General features: G+C 40.5%; 1 protein-coding gene across 2 annotated transcripts in view; it reads left to right on the forward strand.

Annotated features, from left to right (window-relative positions):
• Positions 1-22,607, forward strand: part of DDC (dopa decarboxylase) — a 179,232-nt gene that overhangs the window by 46,868 nt on the left and 109,757 nt on the right. For both annotated transcript variants that reach the window (XM_081345709.1, XM_081345708.1), the window contains exon 7: positions 8,358-8,501. In XM_081345709.1, coding sequence (XP_081201835.1) covers positions 8,358-8,501 — 144 coding nt within the window. The remainder of the gene's footprint in view (positions 1-8,357; positions 8,502-22,607) is intronic.

Consider the following 22,607-nt stretch of genomic DNA (forward strand, 5'->3'; position numbering starts at 1 on the left):
ACATTTCTCTTCACCCTATTTTGTTGGCTAGACAAGCTAAGGTGAAAGTATTTTTCTTTTTGGAGGCTTATTTTAAGCAGAATTTCTAGCAGAATTTTACAATTCTTGTCTCTAGGGATTAGAGACACGCAACAGTTACCATTTACCTCGAGGACACCCAAAGACCTTGACACACACCCAAACATAAAGGAAAGGGAACAGAAAAGGGAAACAGAACTCTTAGTTTTATACATTCTGGTCATTCCCACCATAAATCTTAGTTAGCTCAAATTAGGGAAGGCACAAATCTTAAACATATTACATGATTGCATAAAGAGAGAGAGGGAGGGAGAGAGAGAGTGAGAGAGAGAGAGAGAGATCGCTATTCTTATATTTTAATTTCCTTTTCCTTTTAAGTACCTTTATTTAGCCAAATTGGTTTCCCAGCAAAGCCCTGAGCAAAGCCCATTTCTCTTGCTCGCTTCCTTTTCATACAGGCTAGGGCGGGCACTCACCTCTCATCCCACGTCTCAAGCAAATCTCCAATAGGGGATCTAAGCTGACCCTCAAACTACAGCTTCCCATGTTTCCCTTATGATGTGGGGTTCAATCAGCTTAGTGAGGTCCTTTTCAGTGGCACATCCCAGCCACTCTTAATGACACTAACCCTGCTGCCCCACTATCAGTTTTTGGACAAAAAAAGTGTCCAGGAGGACTCTGGTTCCCTTACAGAGTACAAGAACCTCCTAACTAAAGAACACACTGCCTTTCAGTTTTTGGACCAAAAAGGGGTCTGAGAAGACCTGCTGCCCCCAACAAGCAGGTGCAGGCACTTCCTACAACGGCCTTGTAGTCTAACTTATGTCTATACTTTTTCCAAACTCTCAGCAATGCCTGCCTTAAAATATGCACTTTAAACACATTATCTACCTTCTTATCATACAGTAAATATGCCTGCCAGCCAAATAACAAGTTGTGGCCCTCAAGATTTAATAATCTCCCTTGTGTCAAATTAATCCAATCACTTATCCCTGACAACGCAGCAGCTTCATAATATAATTTAAAGTTGGGCATTTTAAGACCACCTCTTTCACGCGTATCCTGCATAATCTTAAGTTTAACTCGTGGCCTTTTCCCTGCCCATACAAATTTATTGATACCCCATTGCCATTCCTCCAAATTTGAATCTTTTTTAAGAATCGGTATCATTTGAAATAAAAATAGAAATTTAGGCAAGACATTCATTTTCACTGCTGCAATTCTTCCCAGTAAAGACAATTGCAATTTTTCCCAACTCTCCAATTCTTTTTGAATTTTTCCCCATAGCTTTTCATAATTATTTTTATATAACTTTGCATTTGAGGGTGACAAATACACCCCCAAATATTTAACCCTTTTAACAATCTTGAATCCAGTTAACCCTTCTAAAAGGGCCTTTTGCGATGCTGTCATATTTTTGGCTAATATTTTAGTTTTTTGTACATTAACCTTAAATCCAGAAACCTTCCCATATTGCATTATTATCTCCATCAGGTCCACAACAGAATTTTCTGGCTGGGTCACCGTAACAACCAGATCATCTGCAAACTCCCTCAGTCTATAATCCTGATCTCTAATTTGAATACCCTTAATTTTTTCCGAATTCCGTATTTTAATTTTAATTTGTATTAATGTTAATACAAATAATAAAGGTGATAACGGACACCCTTGTCTTGTGCCCTTTTCAATATTGCATACTTCAGTCAGACTATTATTTACTATTATTCGGGCAGTTTGTTTTTGATATAATGCCCTAATTGGTTGTAAAAATTTATCCCCAAAATTCATTTTATCTAAAACTTTCATCAAAAATTGCCAATCCAATTGATCAAAAGCTTTTTCAGCATCTAAAAAGATCAACGCTGCAGGGATCTGGTTGTTCCTTTCCAAAAACTCCACCAAGTCAACTATATGCCTCACATTATTTTTCATTTGTCTACCACTAATAAACCCAGTTTGGTCCCCATGAATCATCTGTTGCAAAACCCTCATCAATCTATTAGCTAAAACCTTAGCAAATATCTTGTAGTCCGTATTCAAAAGTGATATTGGTCTGTAATTTCTTACTTGAGTAACATCCTGATCTTCCTTCGGGATCAGGGAAATAAAAGCAGTTCTCCAAGACGGAGGCACCCTTCCTCCCCTTTGAATTGTCTGAAACAATTCCCTTAATGGCTTTATCACCTCCGATTGTAGATTTTTGTAATAGACCGCAGTCAGTCCATCCGTACCTGGCGTTTTATCCACCTTCAATTGCTTAATTGCTAAAAGAATTTCTTCTTCTGTTATCAATTGATTAATCTCTTCCTTTTGTTCTTGTGTAAGAACCGGGATGTTGGCATTCTTCAGATATACGTCAATGTCTGTTTCATTAATCTTATCTTTAGCATATAATTTGGAATAAAAGTCCACAAAGGCTTCCTTAATAAGATCCTGTTGATACACAACCTTGCCTTTATATTCTATTTTATCTATGTTAGAAGCCCTTTGCTTTTTCCTTAACCTGTAGGCTAACCATCTACCTGGTTTATTGGCATTGCAAAAAGTGTTATGCCTAGCAAACCGTAAGTTGGTTGCCACCTGATCAGCCATCAACTTATCAAATTGTCCTCTTAACAAATTAATAACCTCTTTGATCTTCACATCCAAACCCCTAATCATCTTTGTTGTTCTTCCAGAGTCTCAACATCTTTTTTATATTGTGATGACCTAAACTGGATGCAGTATTCTAAGTGTGGTCTTACCAAGGCCTTATAAAGCAGTATTAACACTTCATATGATCTTGATTCTATCTTTCTGTTAATGCAGCCTAGGATTTGATTGGCTTTTTTGGTTGCTGCCACATACTGTTGGTTTATATTTCAGTGATTGTCTACTATTAGGATTCCAAGATCCCTCTCACAGATACAGCTACTGAGCCAAGTTTCATCTGCTCTGTTCCTGTACATGTGGTTTTTCTTGCCTAAGTATAAAACTTTACTTTTCTTTATTCTTTATTTTATTTTGTTAGATAGAGCCCAGTGAATTTTACTTTATTACATTCCCTAAAAATCAATGAAGGTCACCTACAAAGTTCTGAATATAAAAGCTGAAGAAATCTCAGAAATATTACAAAAATTATAGCAAAAAATTGAGTGGAAGGTCTTTGTCTGTATACTATTATAACTTTCATGTTGGTCTGTTTGCAAACTTCAGTTGGGTGAAGTAGTGCATGAAAGGACAACAATTTTTGAATCAACTTACCTCAAATGGATTAATTTTAAAAATGCACCCAAAATCAGGGCTATGTTACTCCTGTAGTACGGGGGAGTTGCTGCAAGGGAGGATGACTGGGGATGCATGAGTAATAGGTAAATAACTATTTCTGAAATTCATTATAATGAATAAAAAAATTACTCTTTCTAATGTATATATTTTTGCTTGAAAATCTCAAGTATTTGTGAAGTAATGACTTTGTGAAAATAAGCTCTACTGCTCAAAATTACAAAAATAGTGTATTTATTCAAGCTTTTTTCTTATTTTTTTTAGTATCCTTGAACTTTCATTGTACTATCCAAGTATGTTAACAAATTAGTTTGCATTGTAAATTCAGTTTAATTAAAATTATAACTTCTGAACATAATGGAGAATGGCATCATATTTATACATTTACAGCTTTCTCCCCCCACCCTCCCCAAAAAAACCTACAGGGGAAAATCATCTGCAAAAATGCATATAAAACTATGCAACAATTCTTTTTTTGTCTGTACAAAAATTTTCTGTAAGATATTTTTGACCTTTTAAAGTGGTCCATGAAGCAAGATGGGTTAGAGAGGAGGCAAACCAAACTAAGGAGAAAAATGAGATCTGACAAGGAAGCAAGTTCACGGAACAAATGTCAGAGAATTCAAGCATCTGTTTCATCCTCTTTTCCACCAAAGTTTTTTTAGGACAACAACAATAATAATTCATTTTGGGTAGGACCCTTAAAGAAATACAAATATCTAAGTTCACATACTTGTTTTTGCACTAATTGTATACATCATATTTCCTATACTTTGTTTCAATATTTTTATATATAGTGCTTTACTCCCAATGTGTAATAAGCATGCCTTTTTTTGGATCAAGAGTCATGATATTACAAGCAGAGAAGATTTTAGTACTCAGCTTTATCCATAGGATTCTACTTTCCTATTCCTATTTTACAATAATACTATGATAAATTGAATTTTAAAATTATATTTTAAATCTAACACTGAATTTCCTAGCATTTTATTTCCTTCCCATTAAGTGATATGTCTTCACCAGAATTATGCTTACCGTATATACTTGAGTATAAGCTGACTCGAGTATAAGCCGAGACCCCCAATTTTACCCCCAAAAACTGAAAAAAGTTATTGACTCGAGTATAAGCCGAGGCTGGGAAATGCAGCAGCTGGAGGCTGGATCCCCCGAAAGACGTCTCTGCTGAGATGAGAGAACGGGGTGGCAAGCCGCCGAGAGAATGGGGCGGTGAAGTGCTCCGCCGAGAGAATGGGGCGGCTTGCTGTTCTCTCGGTGCAGCACGGCAGAGGCTGGATCTCGCGAAAGAAGTCTCCGCTGAGCGAGAGAATGAGGCGTCTCAGCGCCCATTTTCTCGGCGAAGACTTCTTTCGGGGGATGCAGCTTCTGCCGCCCCTTTCTCTCAGCTGCCCAGTGGAACAGCTTGCCACCAGAAATCAAGAGTGCTCCATCACTGGAGGTTTTTAAGAAGAGACTGGACATTCACCTGTCTGAGATGGTATCGGTCAGTGGTGGCGAAACTTTTAGAGACCGAGTGCCCAAACTGCAAGCCAAAACCCACTTGTTTATCACAAAGTGCCAAGGCAGCATCGGCATTCTGGTGCCTTCGGGGGAGGGGACAGGGAGGCGCCTCTGAGTGCCGCCTCTGGCACGAAAAAAAGGGGGAGCAAAAAATGGGCCACTGTACCGCAAGGCACAAAAACGCCAACCGCCGCACCACAGGGTGCAGATACAAGGCACCGCACCACGTGAGAACGGGGATGGGCTAGTGAGCATCACGCAGGCACTAGCCCCGCCCCCTTTGCAGCAGGTGCCTGCTCGTGGCCCCGTGCGCGCATGCACGCATGTAAAATGCTTCCCCCTCCCTTTTCTTCCAGTCCACCAACCGACAAGGACCTGCTGCTGGCAGCGGTGGTGGCGCATGTGCCAACAGAGAGGGCTCTGAGTGCCACCTCTGGCAGGCGTGCCATAGGTTCACCACCACTGGTATAGGTCCTCCTGCTTGAGCAAGGGGCTGGACTAGAAGACCTCCAAGGTCCCTTCCAGCTCTATTCTATTCTATTCTATTCTATTCTATTCTATTCTATTCTATTCTATTCTATTCTATTCTATTCTATTCTATTCTATTCTATTCTATTCTATTCTATTCTATTCTATTCTATTCCATTCACTTTCTATATTTCTATTCTATTCTATTCTATTCTATTCTATTCTATTCTATTCTATTCTATTCTATTCTATTCTATTCTATTCTATTCTATTCTATTCTTATTACCATTCTCCTATTCTATTCTATTCTATTCTATTCTATTCTATTCTATTCTATTCTATTCTATTCTATTCTATTCTATTCTATTCTATTCTATTCTATTCTATTCTATTCTATTCTATTCTATTCACTTTCTATATTTCTATTCTATTCTATTCTATTCTATTCTATTCTATTCTATTCTATTCTATTCTATTCTATTCTATTCTATTCTATTCTATTCTATTCTATTCTATTCTATTCTATTCTTATTACCATTCTCTATTCTATTCTATTCTATTCTATTCTATTCTATTCTATTCTATTCTATTCTATTCTATTCTATTCTATTCTATTCTATTCTATTCTATTCACTTTCTATATTTCTATTCTATTCTGTTCTGTTCTGTTCTGTTCTACGTTCTGTTCCATTCCATTCCATATTTTCTATTCCATTCTGTTCCACTGTCAGAGCCCATCGGAGGCAACCCAGTCAGCCCAAACAGGAGTTACACTAAGGCTACGCAGCCTCTCCTCTCAACCTGAACCCCTCCTTACCTTTCCTTTTATCTGCATCCTATTTTTAACTGCCGGCTCTGCCCTACCCTATTTTGTCCTTGAGCACTCGTGAGCTCATCAAGAACAGAAGGTAACCGTGGGGGGAAAGGCAGGGCAAGATCTGCAAGATCCCCATTTGCATTTGACTTTGCCATCCCATTTGGTTCGAGATAACACACCACAGAGAGAGAGAGAGAGAGAGAGAGAGAGAGAGAGAGAGAGAGAGAGAGAGAGAGAGACGCACACCTCAGCAAAAAAGAAAGAAAGAAAAAGAAGTAGTAGAAGAGGCAGAGAGCCCCTGTGGGTAGGAGTGAGGATGGGGAGAAACAGCAAGAAGACCGGGTGGGGTGGGTTAATCACTAAACCTTCCAGTGTTTAACCAAAGCAGCTTTTGCATTTGTCAAGCTCTGCTAGCAGGGCACTGGACGGGCCTGGCGGAGCTGCTGAAGGTGAACGGGAGAAGGTGAGTCTTCGCCGAGAAAATCTCAGCGCTCATTTTCTTGGCGAAGACTTCTTTCAGGGGATGCAGCTTCTGCCGCCCCTTTCTCTCAGCTGCCCAGCTGAGAGAAGGGGGTGACAGAGGCTGGATCCCCCGAAACAAGTCTCCGCTGAGACGAGAGAACAAGGTGTTGGAGCGCTCCGTGAAGTATGGGGCGGGGAAGCTTGCCACCCATTCTCTCAGCGACGAAGACTTCTTTCGGGGGATCCAGCCTCTGTCGCCCCCTTCTCTCAGCTGCCCTGCTGAGAGAAGGGGGTGACAGAGGCTGGATCCCCCGAAACAAGTCTCCGCTGAGACGAGAGAACAAGGCGTTGGAGCGCTCCGCGAAGTATGGGGCGGGGAAGCTTGCCGCCCATTCTCTCAGCGACGAAGACTTCTTTCGGGGGATCCAGCCTCTGTCGCCCCCTTCTCTCAGCTGCCCGGGCAGCTGAGAGAAAGGGGCGGCAGAAGCTGCATCCCCCGAAAGAAGTCTTCGCCGAGAAAATCTCAGCGCCCATTTTCTCGGCGAAGACTTCTTTCGGGGGATGCAGCTTCTGCCGCCCCTTTCTCTCAGCTGCCCAGCTGAGAGGAGGGGGTGACAGAGGCTGGATCCCCCGAAACAAGTCTCCGCTGAGACGAGAGAACAAGGCGTTGGAGCGCTCCGCGAAGTATGGGGCGGGGAAGCTTGCCGCCCATTCTCTCAGCGACGAAGACTTCTTTCGGTGGATCCAGCCTCTGTCGCCCCCTTCTCTCAGCTGCCGAGCTGAGAGAAGGGGGTGACAGAGGCTGGATCCCCCGAAACAACTCTCCGCTGAGACGAGAGAACGAGGCGTTCGAGCGCTCCGCGAAGTATGGGGCGGGGAAGCTTGCCGCCCATTCTCTCAGCGGCGAAGACTTCTTTTGGGGGATCCAGCCTCTGTCGCCCCCTTCTCTCAGCTGCCCAGCTGAGAGAAGGGGGTGACAGAGGCTGCATCCCCCGAAAGAAGTCTTCGCCGAGAAAATGGGGGGCAAGCTTCCACCGCCCCATTCTCTCAGCGGAGGCTTGCAGAGGTGGCGGCGGAGCTGCGCACGCAGCTCTCCAAACTGCCGCAGCCCGTTTGGAGAGCTGCTGCCTTCGTCCATGTTTGATGAAAGCAGCAGCTCTCCAAACTGGGGGGTGGAAGTTCTTTTTTTTTTGTTCACTGGAGTATAAGCCGAAGTGGATTTTTTCAGCCCAAAAAGTGGGCTGAAAAATTCGGCTTATACTCAAGTATATACGGTATATTTTATGGATAGTAGACTGAAGCAGTATATTTATGTTCTAAAAGAAATGTACCTAGAAAGGGACATAAACTCAGTATTTTACAGCTGTAGAACACCAGATGAGTATTCTTGAAAAGGTAACACATTACATTACTCGAAATGTCAATAATTAATAGTATATCAATAATTAATAGTAACACTTTTGTGCTCATATAAAAACATTCATATAAATTCAGATATTTCAAACATAAGGAGTACGATTTACTAGAACTTGTAGCTCATTAATTGTACTGTACTTTATATTGTTTAAATTTATTGAATGGTCTAATAGAGTAAAATTTATTTTATGTTACATTTGGTAAAGGTAGGCATAAGTAACATTATAGTCACCAAATAACAAAAATGCAGGATTGGATATGATATTTGTTGCTGTTTATTATTTTTCATTTAAATTAGCAAGATTTGATTATATCATCTAGTAATTGTAAAATCTGAGCACATTATTGATATAAAATTTAAATTTTAGGATAAACTTTATTTCACTTCATGCAGGCTCATTCATCGGTTGAAAAGGATGTCTTGATTGCAGGAGTGAAAATTAAACAAGTTCCCACAGATGACTCATTTTCTGTACGTGGGTCAACTCTAAGAAAAGTTATAGATGCAGATAAAGCTGCCGGTCTTATCCCATTCTTTGTGAGTACTAATATCTCAATTTTTGTTATTATCTTTGGAATAAGCTTACAAATAAGATTACCATTTATTAATTAATCTGCTGGTTTATGTTTTAAATCATAGTTATAAGTTCAGTCATAACATCTATACTGAACTCTCTTTGGAAATTTCATTGATATGGATACTTTTGGCCAGGGCTTTTTTTGTCATAGAACACTCAGAACGGAGTTCCGGCACCTTTTTTGGATGGAACCTTGTAGGGTAGGCAAGGAGAGTTCCGGCTCCTTTTTCTTTTACAAAAAAAGCACTGCTTTTGGCAATATAAATTTAGTTTATTACTGCCTTTTCTAGAATGTTTTTAACTTCCCAGTCTGGCCAAAGCTCCTATAGTTTTCAGATTTCTCATCCATTTAAACCTGAAGCTATTTACAATAATTGATGCAGATAATTAGTCCCAAAGCAAAAAGAAAATAGCTAGTTCAAAAACTGGTAGTCCAATATATATTTATTTTCTTATTAGTTGGGCTTATCTTTTAATTACAACTGATACAAAATGCAGCTCATGGGTGTTTCTACTATATTTAGGTGAACATACTACTTCAGAAGCTACATTGGTACTCCAGATAAAATTCAAAGTGCTTTTGCCATTTTTAAAGCCTTATAGGGCTCCAGACCTAGTTATTTCTGAGACCACTTTCTCCTATATTAATATATCTATCTGATTAAATTGAAGAAAGTCAACTCCCTCTAAATCCTGTCTAACTGAGGATGACAGGAGGAACTAAGAAATGGTCATTTTTTCCAATGCTTCCATCTTGCTTTAGACCTTACTCTATATGGAGATTTCCCTTCTGATGTCTTCTCTCCTGAATTTCAGAAGAGCACTTAAGACTTGACTTTTTCCATCTGGTTTAAGAGAAAGACACACTTTGAGTAATAAAATGCACTAGCAAACACATGCATGCAATTTTTTAATGTCTTATAATGTGATTGAGGTTATTGTTTTTTTTCTGTGGAATTATTTTTATTGAATAATATTTCTATATAGAATCATTGTAGAGTTGGAAGAAATATTGGAGGTCCTGTAGTACAACCTACTGCCCAAGCAGTTTTTATACTATACCAGACAAATGAATGTCCAATCTTTTCTGGAAAACCTCCAGCAATGGAGCATCCCCAACTTTGGATGGCAAGCTGTTCTCTCACTCAAGAAAGCTGTTCTCAAAATTGTTCTCACTGTCATGATTTTTTTTAGTTTCAGACTCTCTCTTTAACAAGTTTCCACCCATTGCTTCTTGTCCTGCCCTCAAGTACTTTGGAGAATAAATCAATCCGATCATCTCTGTGACTTCCCCTCAAGTATTGGAAGACAGTTATCATGTCATTCCTAATCCTTTTCTTCCTTAGGCTATACATACCTAGTTCCCTTATAATTGTTCATCATATGGTTTAGTCTCCAGCTCTCTTATCATCTTTTATATTCTCCTCTGCAACTTTCCAGTGTCTCAACATCATTTTTGTATAATGGCGACCAGAACTGTATTCCAAATATGGTCTCACTAGTAAGGTGTAAAGCAATACTATTGCTTTGTGTTGCCTTGATGCTCTCCTTCTTTTGAATCAGTCTAGGACTGCATTGGTTGGGGGGGGGGGGGTTGGCAGCTGTAGCACACTGCTAGCTCATATTTAAATGGTAGTCCTCTAGGACACCTATATTCCTCTCACATTACTACTGTTGAGCTAGCTACCACTTATTCTATACCTGTACATTTGTTTTTTCCTGCTAAATGCAGGACCTTAATTTTCTCATCACTGAACTGCATCTTACTGAAGAGGTCCCATTGCTCTAATCGTTCTGAATCCTGATTCTATCTTCTAAAGTGTTGGGTATTTTCCTCAACTTGCTGTCATCCACAAGTCTGATAAGCTCCTCTTCTATCCCCTCATTTCGATCATTTATGAAGATGTTGAAGAGCACTTGGCTCAAGACAAAACTTGAGGTTCTCTACTCAATCCTTCTTTCCATGTAGGTTGTTTCATTGAGGGCTGTTATGTATTGAGATAAGTTGCTTATAAATGGTGTGCAACAGTTAACAGCCGTTACGGTTAAACTCCAGACAGCTTGTCTCTAGAGTTGTTACTTTGCATTTTAGGCAGGGAATTACCATTTAAACTCCATGGCTGCCGACTAGCAGCAGACTGGATAAATAGAAGCTAAACAGCAGTTGGGGCTGTTTCTGTTGTTACTGAATAAACGTGTTGCTGATTCATTATTCTACCTTGTCAATGTTTCACCAAACTGAGAACTTAACAGTGGCGATGAAGGTGGGATGTGCTGCTTAAGAAGAAGCCAGAAGTCACTAGGGGATGAGACCAGCACTTGAGCCTGGCAGGAACTATGTTCCCCCCCCCTTGGTCTGCCAGCAAGCCACGCTGGAGACCACCATGCCCTGAGGATCCATCCTTGGGCCAGCACAGCAGCACAAGGCATTGCAAGGATGAAGAAAAGGTCGGCCAAGGTCGGCAAATTGGTGGAATTCGATGTGGCGCATCCCGAGAGGTGGAGTTCTTACATCTCCCATGTCAAGAATTATCTTTGTGCTAACCAAGTTAGTGAAGACAGGTTGAAGGCTGCAATGCTTCTGTGTGTGTGTAGCCAGGTGACATTCAATATATCTAAAAACCTAGTCACTCCAGCTACACTCGAGTTGGTCACCTATGCAGATCTTAAGAAGAAGCTCAAGGACCATTTTGAGCCAAAGCTCTCCATAATCGCATGGTGGCATGCATTTGAGCAGTGGGAGCAGCAGCCAGGAGAGTCTGGTGCTGAGTTCATAGCCACCCTATGCCAAGTTCATAGCCACCAACTTTGCTGATCTTGAAGAAAGACTGAGAGACTGATTGGTTTGTGGATTGAAGAATTGAGATCTCTAACAGAAGTTATTTGCAAAAGAGACTCTCACATTCCAAGATGCCCTGAAGGAGGTGATGGCTGCTGAAGCCACCGGAGGAGCCGTCAAGGCCTTATGGCCCTGCAAGAACACTCCCAGCCCAGAAACTCTCCACCATGAGGACGCCAAAAGAACAGAAGACTCTGACATGGGCCTTGAGGTTGATTCGCTTCAGAAGCAACCAGAGAGGAACCAGTGGCCATTTGAGAAGGCAGTTCCCTTCACTCGATGTGCGGGCTGTGGAGTCTGACATAGATGCTCGGAGTGCAGATTCTGCACAGCATCATGCCGGGCATGTGGCAAGTAAGGACACATTGCCACTGTCTGCAGAAGTCACCAGTGGAACATACCACAAGTAGTAGTATTCAGGAAAGATACCAGGGCCCCAGGGCAATACATAGTCAGCTATTGCTCCAGCCGAAGGAGCGTGTTCAGAATGGGTGCTCATCGCCCCTTAAAGAGAAGCTTAGGCTGAAGGTCAAGCTTCAGGGAGTTCCATGCAACATGGAACTGGACACAGGATCAGCCCTATCTATAGTTTCCCCAAGGAACTTTTAATTACATCTTCAGTCACAGCAACAAATGAGTTAAACTAACTTGTTGCTGATGGACTTCCAAAACTTCTGTGTGTGCCCCTATTTCAATGATGTCCTCATAGCCAGGGAGTCAGAGGAGATTTTGGCTGAATGGCTCAAAGCCATCCTTCAGTGTTTCCACGAAGCGGGGCTGAAACTAAAAAGAGAAAAATGCAAGATTGGGGTAGATTCAACTGAATTCCTTGGTTTCCACACAGATGCCGCAGGCATTCATCTGGCAGATTCCAAGCTCAAAGCAATCCAGCAGGCTCCCAGTCCTAAGTCTAAGGGAGAGCTTCAGGCTTTTTTGGGACCCCTGAATTTTTATCATGCCTTTCTTCCACACAAGGCCCTAGTGGCAGAGCCATTACACAGGCTCTTGGACAAAAAGGCACAGTGGCAGTGGACAAGTGTCCATGAGAAAAACTTCTCAGTAGTCAAATCACTGCTGTCTTCAAACTCAGTCCTCACCCATTTTAGTGAAAAGCTACCTCTCTGCATCACTTGTGATGCATCTCCGTATGGGGTAGGGGCCATGTTGAGTCATTTGATGGCTGACGGGAGACAGACTCCCATCGCTTATTATTCTAGGACCCTGTCTTCAGCAGAATGCAATTATGCACAAATAGACAAGGAGGCACTGGCCATAGTGGCCGGTATTAAGAAGTTTCATGATTACTTGTATGGCCGCCATTTCATGGTCTTCATGGACCACAAGCCATTTCTGGGTTTGTTTACAATGAACAAACAGACACTTCAGATTCTATCTCCATGAATGCTGAGGTGGTCTATCTTCCTTTCAGCCTATAATTATAGGCTGATTCACAAACTGGGCAGGGAAATGGACCATGCAGACAGCCTCAGGAGACTGCCCCTGCCACTGTTAGAGCCAGACCCCACTCTGGCTGCTTGCATCCTGGCTATCCAGGATTTGCCAGCGTCTCCCCTTCACGCTGGGGATGTGGCTGCAAAAACAGCTGCTGACAAGACACGTAGCTGCATGTTGAACTGGGTGTACACAGGATGGCTTGACAAATGTCCGGGGCCAAACTTCCAGAGTTTTTACATGAGAAAGGATGAGCTCTCAGCCCATAAGGGCTGCATCCTTTGGGGGAGTCGGGTCATAGTCGTGAGCTCTTTGAGGCCCAGGGTTTTAGGATCTCTGCATGAGGGTCATCCGGGAATACTCCAGATGAAGGCACTCACAAGAAGCTACCTTTGGTGGCCTGGGCTGGATAAAGATATTGAGGCTCAAGTACATAGCTGTTTCACATGCCAGCAATTGAGGCCCGAAATGCCTCAAGCCCCCGTCCACTGTTGGAAAGCCACATACACCCCATGGACAAGAATCCACATTGACTTTGCCAGGCCATTTCAGGGACAGCTGTCCCTCGTTGTGGTGGACAGCCACTCTAAGTGGTTAGAGGTCACACCAGTCCCAAATATGACTACTGCCAGGACCATCCAGGAACTGCACAGGATCTTTGCAGCGCATGGGCTGCTCGATGTGCTGGTCTCAGACAATGGAGCTCAATTTGCTGCTACAGAATTAAAGTCCTTTCTGAGGGCTAACCTGATAAGGCACGCAACTTCAGCCCCCTTTCACCCAACCACGAATGGCCAAGCAGAGTGCATGGTCCGAAAGATCAAAAAAATCCTTAAAGAGGATCGTAACTGGCAACTGGCAGCACAGGCTGGCAGATTTTTTACTCTGTCAACGCACAATCCCCTGCACTTCAATGGGCAGAAACCCAGCTGAACTGAGATGGGGACGGCACTTAATCACTAAGCTGGATTGGCTGTATCCAGACAGAGTTGCCGTAGATTGGGCACAGCCAAAACCACCATGAAGTTTGCAAGTTGGTGACCAAGTTTGGGCCCAGAATTATGGTCAAGGGGCACTGTGGGTGGTAGCTGTGGTTTGGTAAGGTGTCAGGGCCACTTTCTTATGAAGTGGTCCTGGAAGATGGCAGAGTGATATGGCAGCACATTGACCAGCTGTGCCGGAGGCTAGCGAACCAATCACTGGTGCAAGACTCATGTAATAGCCAACCCCAGGGGCGACTCGGCAATGGCCTGACAGCAGAATCTGCATTCACTGATGGGACTCCCAGCCATGGAGGGGGGAGCTAGCAGCAGGAGATTCACCCCGAAATGCACAGACTGTACCCACTGATTGAGACTGGCAACTGGCTCCAATTTACAGCCCAGCAAAAACTGCACCACCTATGGACTTTGGCTTGGGTCTACTGGGACAGACCAGCCAAAGGGGCTTGGGTCAATCTGAAGCAATCAGGTCTCAAAACCCTGGTCTACCCAGCCTGGCAGGCAAGCTGGTATACCAAGAACTTCCAGTGAGTCCGAGATGCTCGGAGCGACCGTGAAGGCCACCAACATATTTAAAGGACTATGTACATTATTTAAGAATTGCAGCATCTAGGGGGAAGAGGTGTTATGTATTGAGATAAGTTGCTTGTAAACTGTGTGCAATGGTTAACAGCCGTTATGGTTAAACTCCAGACAGCTTGTCTCCGGAGTTGTTACTTTGTATTTTAGGTAGGGACTAGCAGCAGACTGGATAAATAGAAGCTAAGCAGCAGTTGGGGCTGCTTCTGTTGTTACTGAATAAACATGTTGCTGATTCACCATTCTGCCTTGTCAATATTTCACCGAACCGAGAACTTAAAAAGGGCTATACACTGAATGCAGTTGGTCAGCCAATTGCAATCCATCTAATGGTGGTATGTGTCAGTTCATTACATTAATGGTAATTTTTATTTACTTAGTTATTTTTAATGTATTATTATTGGTTAAATGAGGCTACACTTGGAATACTGCATAGATTTCTGGTTGCCATGATACAAAAAAGTTGCTGAGACCATAGAAAGTGTACAGAGAAGAACAACATCATGATTAAGGGTCTGGAGGCTAAATCATATGATGACTGGTTGAAGGAACTAGTTATGTCTAGGTAATGAAAGGAAAGATTAGGGGGGACATGATAACTGTCTTCTCGTACTTAAGTGACTGTCACAGAGAAGAGGTAATTGATTTATTCTTCAAAGCACCAGGGGACAGAACAAGAAGTAACAGGTGGAAGCTTATTAAAGAGAAATCCAACCTAGCAGTAAGAAGAAATTTTCTGACAGTAAGAACAAAAGCTATCTCTTTTGCATTACAGTATCATGGTTTCTTGGAGCATAGCATACCCCTAACATACAAGTATGGATTCCTACTTCCATGAACAACCACAACCTAGAAATTTTCTGACAGTGAGAACAATTAATCAATGGAATAGCTTGCATCTTAGAGTTGTGGGTGCTGCACAGTGGTGGAATTCAAATATGTGAACAACCGGTTCTCTGTGTGGATGCCACTTCTGGAAGTCTATTCTGGGCCTGGGCAACAAAAAATTAGCTACTGGTTCTACCGGCTGAATCTCACCCCTGGTGCTGCATCATTTGAAATAGCCTGGTCTCATGCCTTGAACAGGGGGATGAACTAGAAGACTTCTGAGGTCTCTTCTAGCTCTATGATTCTATGTTCTACATGGAGTTGTTGGAATGCAGGCAGTAATATGTTGACTTGCAAGTTTGTCTCTAGGTGAGACAGTAAATATGAATATAATAAAGCAGGATTTTGGTTGCACTTGTAGAATAATGGCCAAGATATGCCCAAATGGCTGGTACTCTATGTAGGCCATGCTACATATATCAAAAGCATGACTAAGGTTGGTCACTTAACTGTTTCTGTATTATTAAAATATTGTGTGCAAGCCTGACTTGACAAAGCTACAATAGGCAGAAATAGGATCATATGTATGCTATCTGGTTATTATCAAGATTATGACATGAAATGGAAGAGAAGTATATGTAAGATCATGAACAGATATGTAAACCACTCAGAGTTGCCTTCCAGTGAGATGGGCATTGAACAAATTTAATAAATAAAATAAAATAACAAATGAATAACAACTAAAAAACCAGATGTGTTTCTGTGATAATAAAGGGGAGGAGAAAATGGTCTGATGTTTTAAAGTGGCTTGATAATTACTTGCACGGAATTAAAGTTCTGGGTTTAACTATAAATTAGCATCCTGAAATGTATGCAAAAATATAAGTTGCTGTCATCTAGGTTGTGGTTGTTCATGAAATTAGACATCCATAGTTGTATAATAGTTGTATGTTATGTTCCAAGAAACCATGATATCATAATATAAAAACAGATAGCTTTTGTAAACAAAATCATGTAACATTTTGGATGAATGTCATCCAGAATAAAAAAATAATTTTGTTTTGTGACTTGAATTAATGGTTGAAAATATGATAAAGGAGTAAAAATAATGACTGAACCATTTTAAAATCCATTGAGAATAAGAATGATGAATAGTTGATCCATTTGTTTCAATTAAAGGAGACAAGTATAAGTGTATTCATAGGTACACATGATAAGTGAATATATGGGGTTTTTTTTATAATGAAAGATTGGAAGAATTAGTAAAGGATACAAATGTGATAATAAACTCTGTACTTGGAACAGGGAGTACTTTGGTATTGACGAAAGATGGTTTTGGGAAGAGATGATTTGGGGAATAGAGGAAAACTGAAGACCTGGGGGGGGGGAAGCATTGATGTGGAATTGCTTAAGAAGAAAAAGTACAGGTTTTGTGTTAAAAAAAGTATTAGAAGACAGGTTATCTTACCAACAGAATGAATGGAAAGAGGATATAAGAAAAGAATTGTAGAATTGTAGGGATGGAAGAAACTTTGGAGATCTTGTAGTCCAACCTGCTACTCAAGGCAGGAGATCTTGAAACATGAAAATGTTTGAAAGACACAAAAGCTGTTTCACATAGAAAGATTTAATTACTGATGTATTTAATTAATTCAATACTTCAGTTATTCAAATATTCCAACTCAAAATGGCTCATTATGTTATAGAGTGCCATGGAGGGGAATAGGTCTGAATTATGGAATGTTTTGTCTGAACATAGCATAAAATTGGTTGCTAAATGCCATAAGAATGCAGTAAGAGCACTATATGATAGAAATACAGCATGTATGAGAATAAATGTGACATACTTCAATACTGAGCAAAGAATGAACTAAGTATGAATGATGTTTCTTTGATTATTTAATATATATATGGATAAATGTATAAGGAATGTTTATGGTAATTTGTGGTAGGGACGCGGTGGCTCAGTGGGTTAGGACGCTGAGCTTGTCGATCAGAAGGTCAGCAGTTTGGCGGGTCGAATCCCGAGTGCCGTGTAACAGAGTGAGTGCCTGTTACTCGTCCCAGCTTCTGCCAACCTAGCAGTTCGAAAGCACATAAAAATGCAAGTAGAAAAATAGGGACCACTACGGTGGGAAGGTAACAGCGTTCTGTGCGCCTTTGGCGTCTAGTCATGCCGGCCACATGACCACGGAGATGTCCTCGGACAAGCGCTGGCTCTTTGGCTTTGAAACGGAGATGAGCACCGGCCCCTAGAGTTGGAGACGACTAGCATGCAAGTGCGGGGGAACCTTTACCTAATTTAACTATAAACTATCAGAAATTTTTAAACAAAAAGCAGGTGCATACATTTTACATTTTATAATCTAATTCTATACATTTTATAATCTATAATGTATAAATCTATATATGTTACAATTAAAAAGATTGACACATAAACTAACATATTATTTTGTTTTTAGTAATACCCAATACATTTTAATATTTTAGTACATGAACAAGGAAAATAATAAACATAAATATAATGTAATTCCATTTCTATCTTACCTGTTTTTCAATTTGTGAAGAGGAAGATGTTCTATAATTTATAGAAACTTCCTTTGAAATTCATACTATTATTTGTAAGATATGTATATGCCATACTTCTATACTAGTAGTGATATATTTACATAATTATTATTAATTTAATCCATTTTTTGTGTGTGAGATGATGTGTTTGGTGCCTCCTTTGAGCTCATTCTGGTCATCTCCTACATTTTGTTTCTTTAATCTGTTTTAGTAGCCCATTTTCTAATAAGTTTGTCATGTGAGATATATTATAAGCATAACTCCAGATTTGTTCATCATCATTGATTTATTTCTTTATTTTTAATAATTCTACTTTCCTGAGGTTTTTTTTTAAGAAGACATGTATAGAAGTCACCTTATTCAATTGCTGATAATAATTATTTCTTAAAACTGAATTAAATTGAACACTTCAGATTTAGCATTTCCAGATGTTCTTGTTTTTGGAAGTATCCTTTGGTAGTGTTGACACATTAGCATTTCACAAACTACAGGTCACAATGAATACTGTACAGAGCCTTTTGCTTGATAACCTCCCCTGATAGGGGGAACCAGCTGGTTACTAGGCTTTGATGTTCTTTCCATGTATTTTCTTTGCAAACCTTTTTGCTATAGTTGTAAACATTCTATAAACAATTGGCATATAAATATAAGCTGACAGATTTTCTAGCTGGAAATTATCTAAATCACCGCCCTGAGTCCTTCGGGAGAAGGGCGGTATACAAATTTAATAAATAAATAAATAAATAAATAAATAAATAAATAAATAAATAAATAAATAAATAAATAAATAAATAAATAAATAAATAAATAAATAAATAAATAAATAAATAAATAAAGTAAATTGCTGAGAATAGGGCTCAGTATTGCAATTCAGGCTGAATTTATGGGGGATGAGATTTGGGGACTAATATGAAAAAAGACATTTACCCTTGCCACTTCTAGAATTGTGAATGTGAGGACTCCTTTTTGCTTCATGAGTATGTTAACTCTGATACAGCAACTAACACTGTAGCAGGGGGTAACCTATGAAGGTCAAAAACATAGCTACAATCAGTCAGAATAGAACTGGAAGGGATCTTGGAGGACTTCTATTCCAACCCCCTACTCAAGCAGGAGATCCTACACCATTTCAGATAGGTGACTGTCCAGTCTCTCCAGTGATGAAGCACCTACAATTTCTGAAGGCAAGCTGTTCCACTGGTTAATTGTCCTCACTGTTAGGAAGTTTCTTCTTAATTCTAAGTTGTTTCTCTCCTTGAGTAATTTCCATTCATTGTTTCTTATCTTGCCTTCTAATGCTTTGCAAAATAAGTTGACCCTCTCTTCTTTGTGGTAGCCCCCTGAAGTACTGGAATACTGCTATCATGTCACCCCTAGTCCTTCTTTTCTCTAGATTGGCCATACCCAATTTCTTCAGCCGTTCTTCATATGTTTTAGTCTCCAGGCCCTTAATCACTTTAGTTGCTCTTCTCTGCACTCTTTCAAAAGTCTCAGCTTTTAATTTTTTTAATGTGGTGATCAAAAGTGGATGCAGTATTCCAGATGTGATCTTACAAAGGTTTTATAAAGTGGTACTAACACTTCATGTGAGTTTGACTCTGTTCCTCTGTTTATACAAACCAAGGATTGTATTTGCTTATTTAGCTGCTGCCACACTTGATGGTTCATGTTTAAGTGATCGTCCACTAGGACTCCAAGGTCTCTCGCACAGTTATTGTTTTTGAGCCAGGTTTCTCCTAATCTGTATTTGTACCTTTGCTTTTCATGCCTAGGTGTAAAATCTTGTGTTTTTTCCACATTAGATTTCCTGTTGTTGGTTAGAGCCCATTGTTCAAGTTTGTAAAAAAAATTTGGATCCTGAGCTTGTCTTCTGGGTGTTGGCTATTCCTGCCAGCTTAATGTCATCTGCAGATTTCATGAGTTTCCCTTCTATTCCCTCATCTAATTCATTTATGAAGATATTGAACAGTATTGGGCCTAAGATAGAACCTTGCGGCATTTCACTGGTTACTTCCCTCCATGTATATGTAGTACTGTTAAGGATTATTCACTGAGTATGGTTTGTCAGCCAATTTAAATCCATCTGTCTATGGTGTCTATCCCACATTTTTTGTAGCTTACCAAGGTGTCAACCCTACAACGAACCCGGCTGCAGCCATCTTGCTCATTCAAGGTTGCCACAAGAATAGGAGGGGGTGTAGAGGATTCCTGCTAGTCTAAATATTTCACTGTCCCTTGGAAACCAAGGTCATTTCTGTCAGTTAGATGTGTGTGTGTGCGTATTTGATTAGAAAGCCCACCAAACTATTCTATTGGGAAACATAATTGATTGCATAGCACTGGGGAAGGAAGTTTAACTTTGTAATAGTGCCTCTCTTTGGAGGGGATTTCAGACTTGGTTTCACTTTTGACCATGCCAATACTATGTAACCAATAAACATGTTCTTTGAGGAAATCTCTAGCCTCAGAGTTCTGTTTTGTTTGGTCTCGTGTATCATAACCTTGACAGTAGGTGCCTTGCTGAAGTCAAGATGATACGACCATGGTGGGTCTTATTACAGGTAGGAATGAGACAGCATACAGGGCGGAGGTACAAAAACTATCCGTATGGTGTTGTAACAACAACTTGCACCTGAACATTGGCAAGACGAAAGAGATGGTGCTAGACTTCCGGAGGAAAAAGGAGGAACCTGCCCCACTTTACATCGGGGAGGACTGTGTGGAGAGAGTTTCCTCCTTTAAATTTCTGGGAGTCTACCTCTGCGAAGATCTGACCTGGAAAGTTAATACAACCCAGGTGGCCAGAAAGGCCCAACAGAGGCTTCACTTTCCAAGGGTCTTGCGGAAGAACAGGTTAGAACAATGGCTTATGACCCTCTTTTACCGGTCTACTATAGAAAGTGTCCTCTCGTATGGTATTGTAGTTTGGTGCTGGTCTGACAGCCGTGGATAGGAAGGCATTACAGAAGGTGGTGAGCACAGCACAAGACATTGTGGGCTGTCCCCTGACACCACTGGATAACATTGCCAGGGCTCCCTGCCTTGGAAGAGTGAAGAAAATTCTCAGGGATGACTCACACCCTGGACCGTATCGCTTTACTCTCCTATGATCGGGTAGGAGATATAGGAGTATAGCCAGCCACACCAACAGGCTGAAAAACAGCTTTTATCCATGGGCTGTTAGGCTTTTGAATGGGAAATAATTTTTATAAACTTTATGCATAATTGACTTGCGAGGCTGGTGTGTTGTGCAATTAGTTCACATGGTGTAATAAAATGGAGGGTTTGTGTCTCTGCAAGCAGGGGGTGGGGGCACAAAGGGAGGCTCAGCCAATCTCAATGTATACATGGTTGTACTTTGACAATAAAGGTTCATTCATTCATTCATTCATTCATTCATTCATTCATTCATTCATTCATTCATACTTATACTATCTTCACAGCATTTGGACATAGTCTACTAATTTAGTCACTTTGTCAGAGAATGAAATAAGATGGGTTTGGCATGATCTATTTTGAACAAATCTTTGCTGGCTGCTAGTTAAAACTTTATTTATTTCTAGATGTTCACAGATCTGTTTTTTGATTATTTTTTTCCAGTATCTTCCCAGGTCAGGCTGATTGGTCTGTAGTTTTTTTCTTTTTTGAAGATGGGAACTACATCAGCTCTTTTTCAATTCTCTTGCAGTTGCCTGGTGGTCATGGATTTTTTTTTAAAAAATATGGTACAATGGTTCTAAGATGACATTCACCAGCTCCCTCAGAATACTGGGGTGTAATCCATCAGATCCCAGTGATTTATATTCATCAAGATCAAACAGCTGTTCTCTTACCATTTTCTTGCTTATTTTAATTTTTGTTTCTAGTTTGTCTTTTGCAGTAGGTTTTTTTGATACGTTGGGCTATATTTTCTTTTTGTGTGAAGACTGATGCAAAGAATGAATTAAGCACCTCTGCTTTCTCCCTGTTACCTGCTACTTCCCTGCCATATTCTCTCTTTAGTGGACTGACTGTTTTCTTGACTGTTTTCTTGTTGTTTATATGTTGAAAGAAACTTTTTAAAAAATTATCTTTGACTTTTGTTGCAAGGTTCATTCTTAGCCTTTGCTTTCCTGATTTCATCTTTGCACATTCGGGCTATCTGCTGATATTCTGCCTTAGTTAAGTGTCCCTCTTTCAATTTTTTGTACTAATTGTCAAGTTTCCAACGGATGAGCTCTTCAAAGGACTCTGAGGCATTGTTTACCTTAAAAGTATTTTATTAGAGCCCTATAACATTGGCAAAACTTGCTAGGGAAGCTAGAATGTGAATTCCCCTCCCCTTAGCACAATCTATTAAACACAATTCTCCTCCTTTTCATTGCTGTCCTTAATCACATTCTCCAATTAGTTTGAAGGGTCAGTTTTCCTTTCTGTTAGACAACCCACCAAATTCTTATCTTCTCTTATTTCAAGACAGCCTTGAGAGACATTCTTCCTCCCCCCACCAGCAACAACTGATTCTAGCTCTAAAAGTAACACACAAGCTTTAAATATGAAATAGCTGCTGCTTCATTGTTTGTCAAAGCAAGAACATTCAATGTTAGCAGTTAGCAGTTCAATGTTATCCTTTTTGTCTTTCAGTTTATCAGACAGGTCTTTGTGCAACCATGCTGGTTTCTTCAAGATTTCTTGTTTTTCTTTGTCAGTAGTATTGCGCAGGACTGGGCTTTTATGACCATATTTTTCAGCTTCTTGGGCTGCTTCCCCTTTAGGATTTTCATCGAAGGAATCTTTCCCAAGCTCTCTCTGAGTTTATT

This window comes from Vipera berus (genome assembly GCF_964194415.1).
Source record: "Vipera berus genome assembly, chromosome: Z".
Classification (NCBI taxonomy): domain Eukaryota; kingdom Metazoa; phylum Chordata; class Lepidosauria; order Squamata; family Viperidae; genus Vipera; species Vipera berus.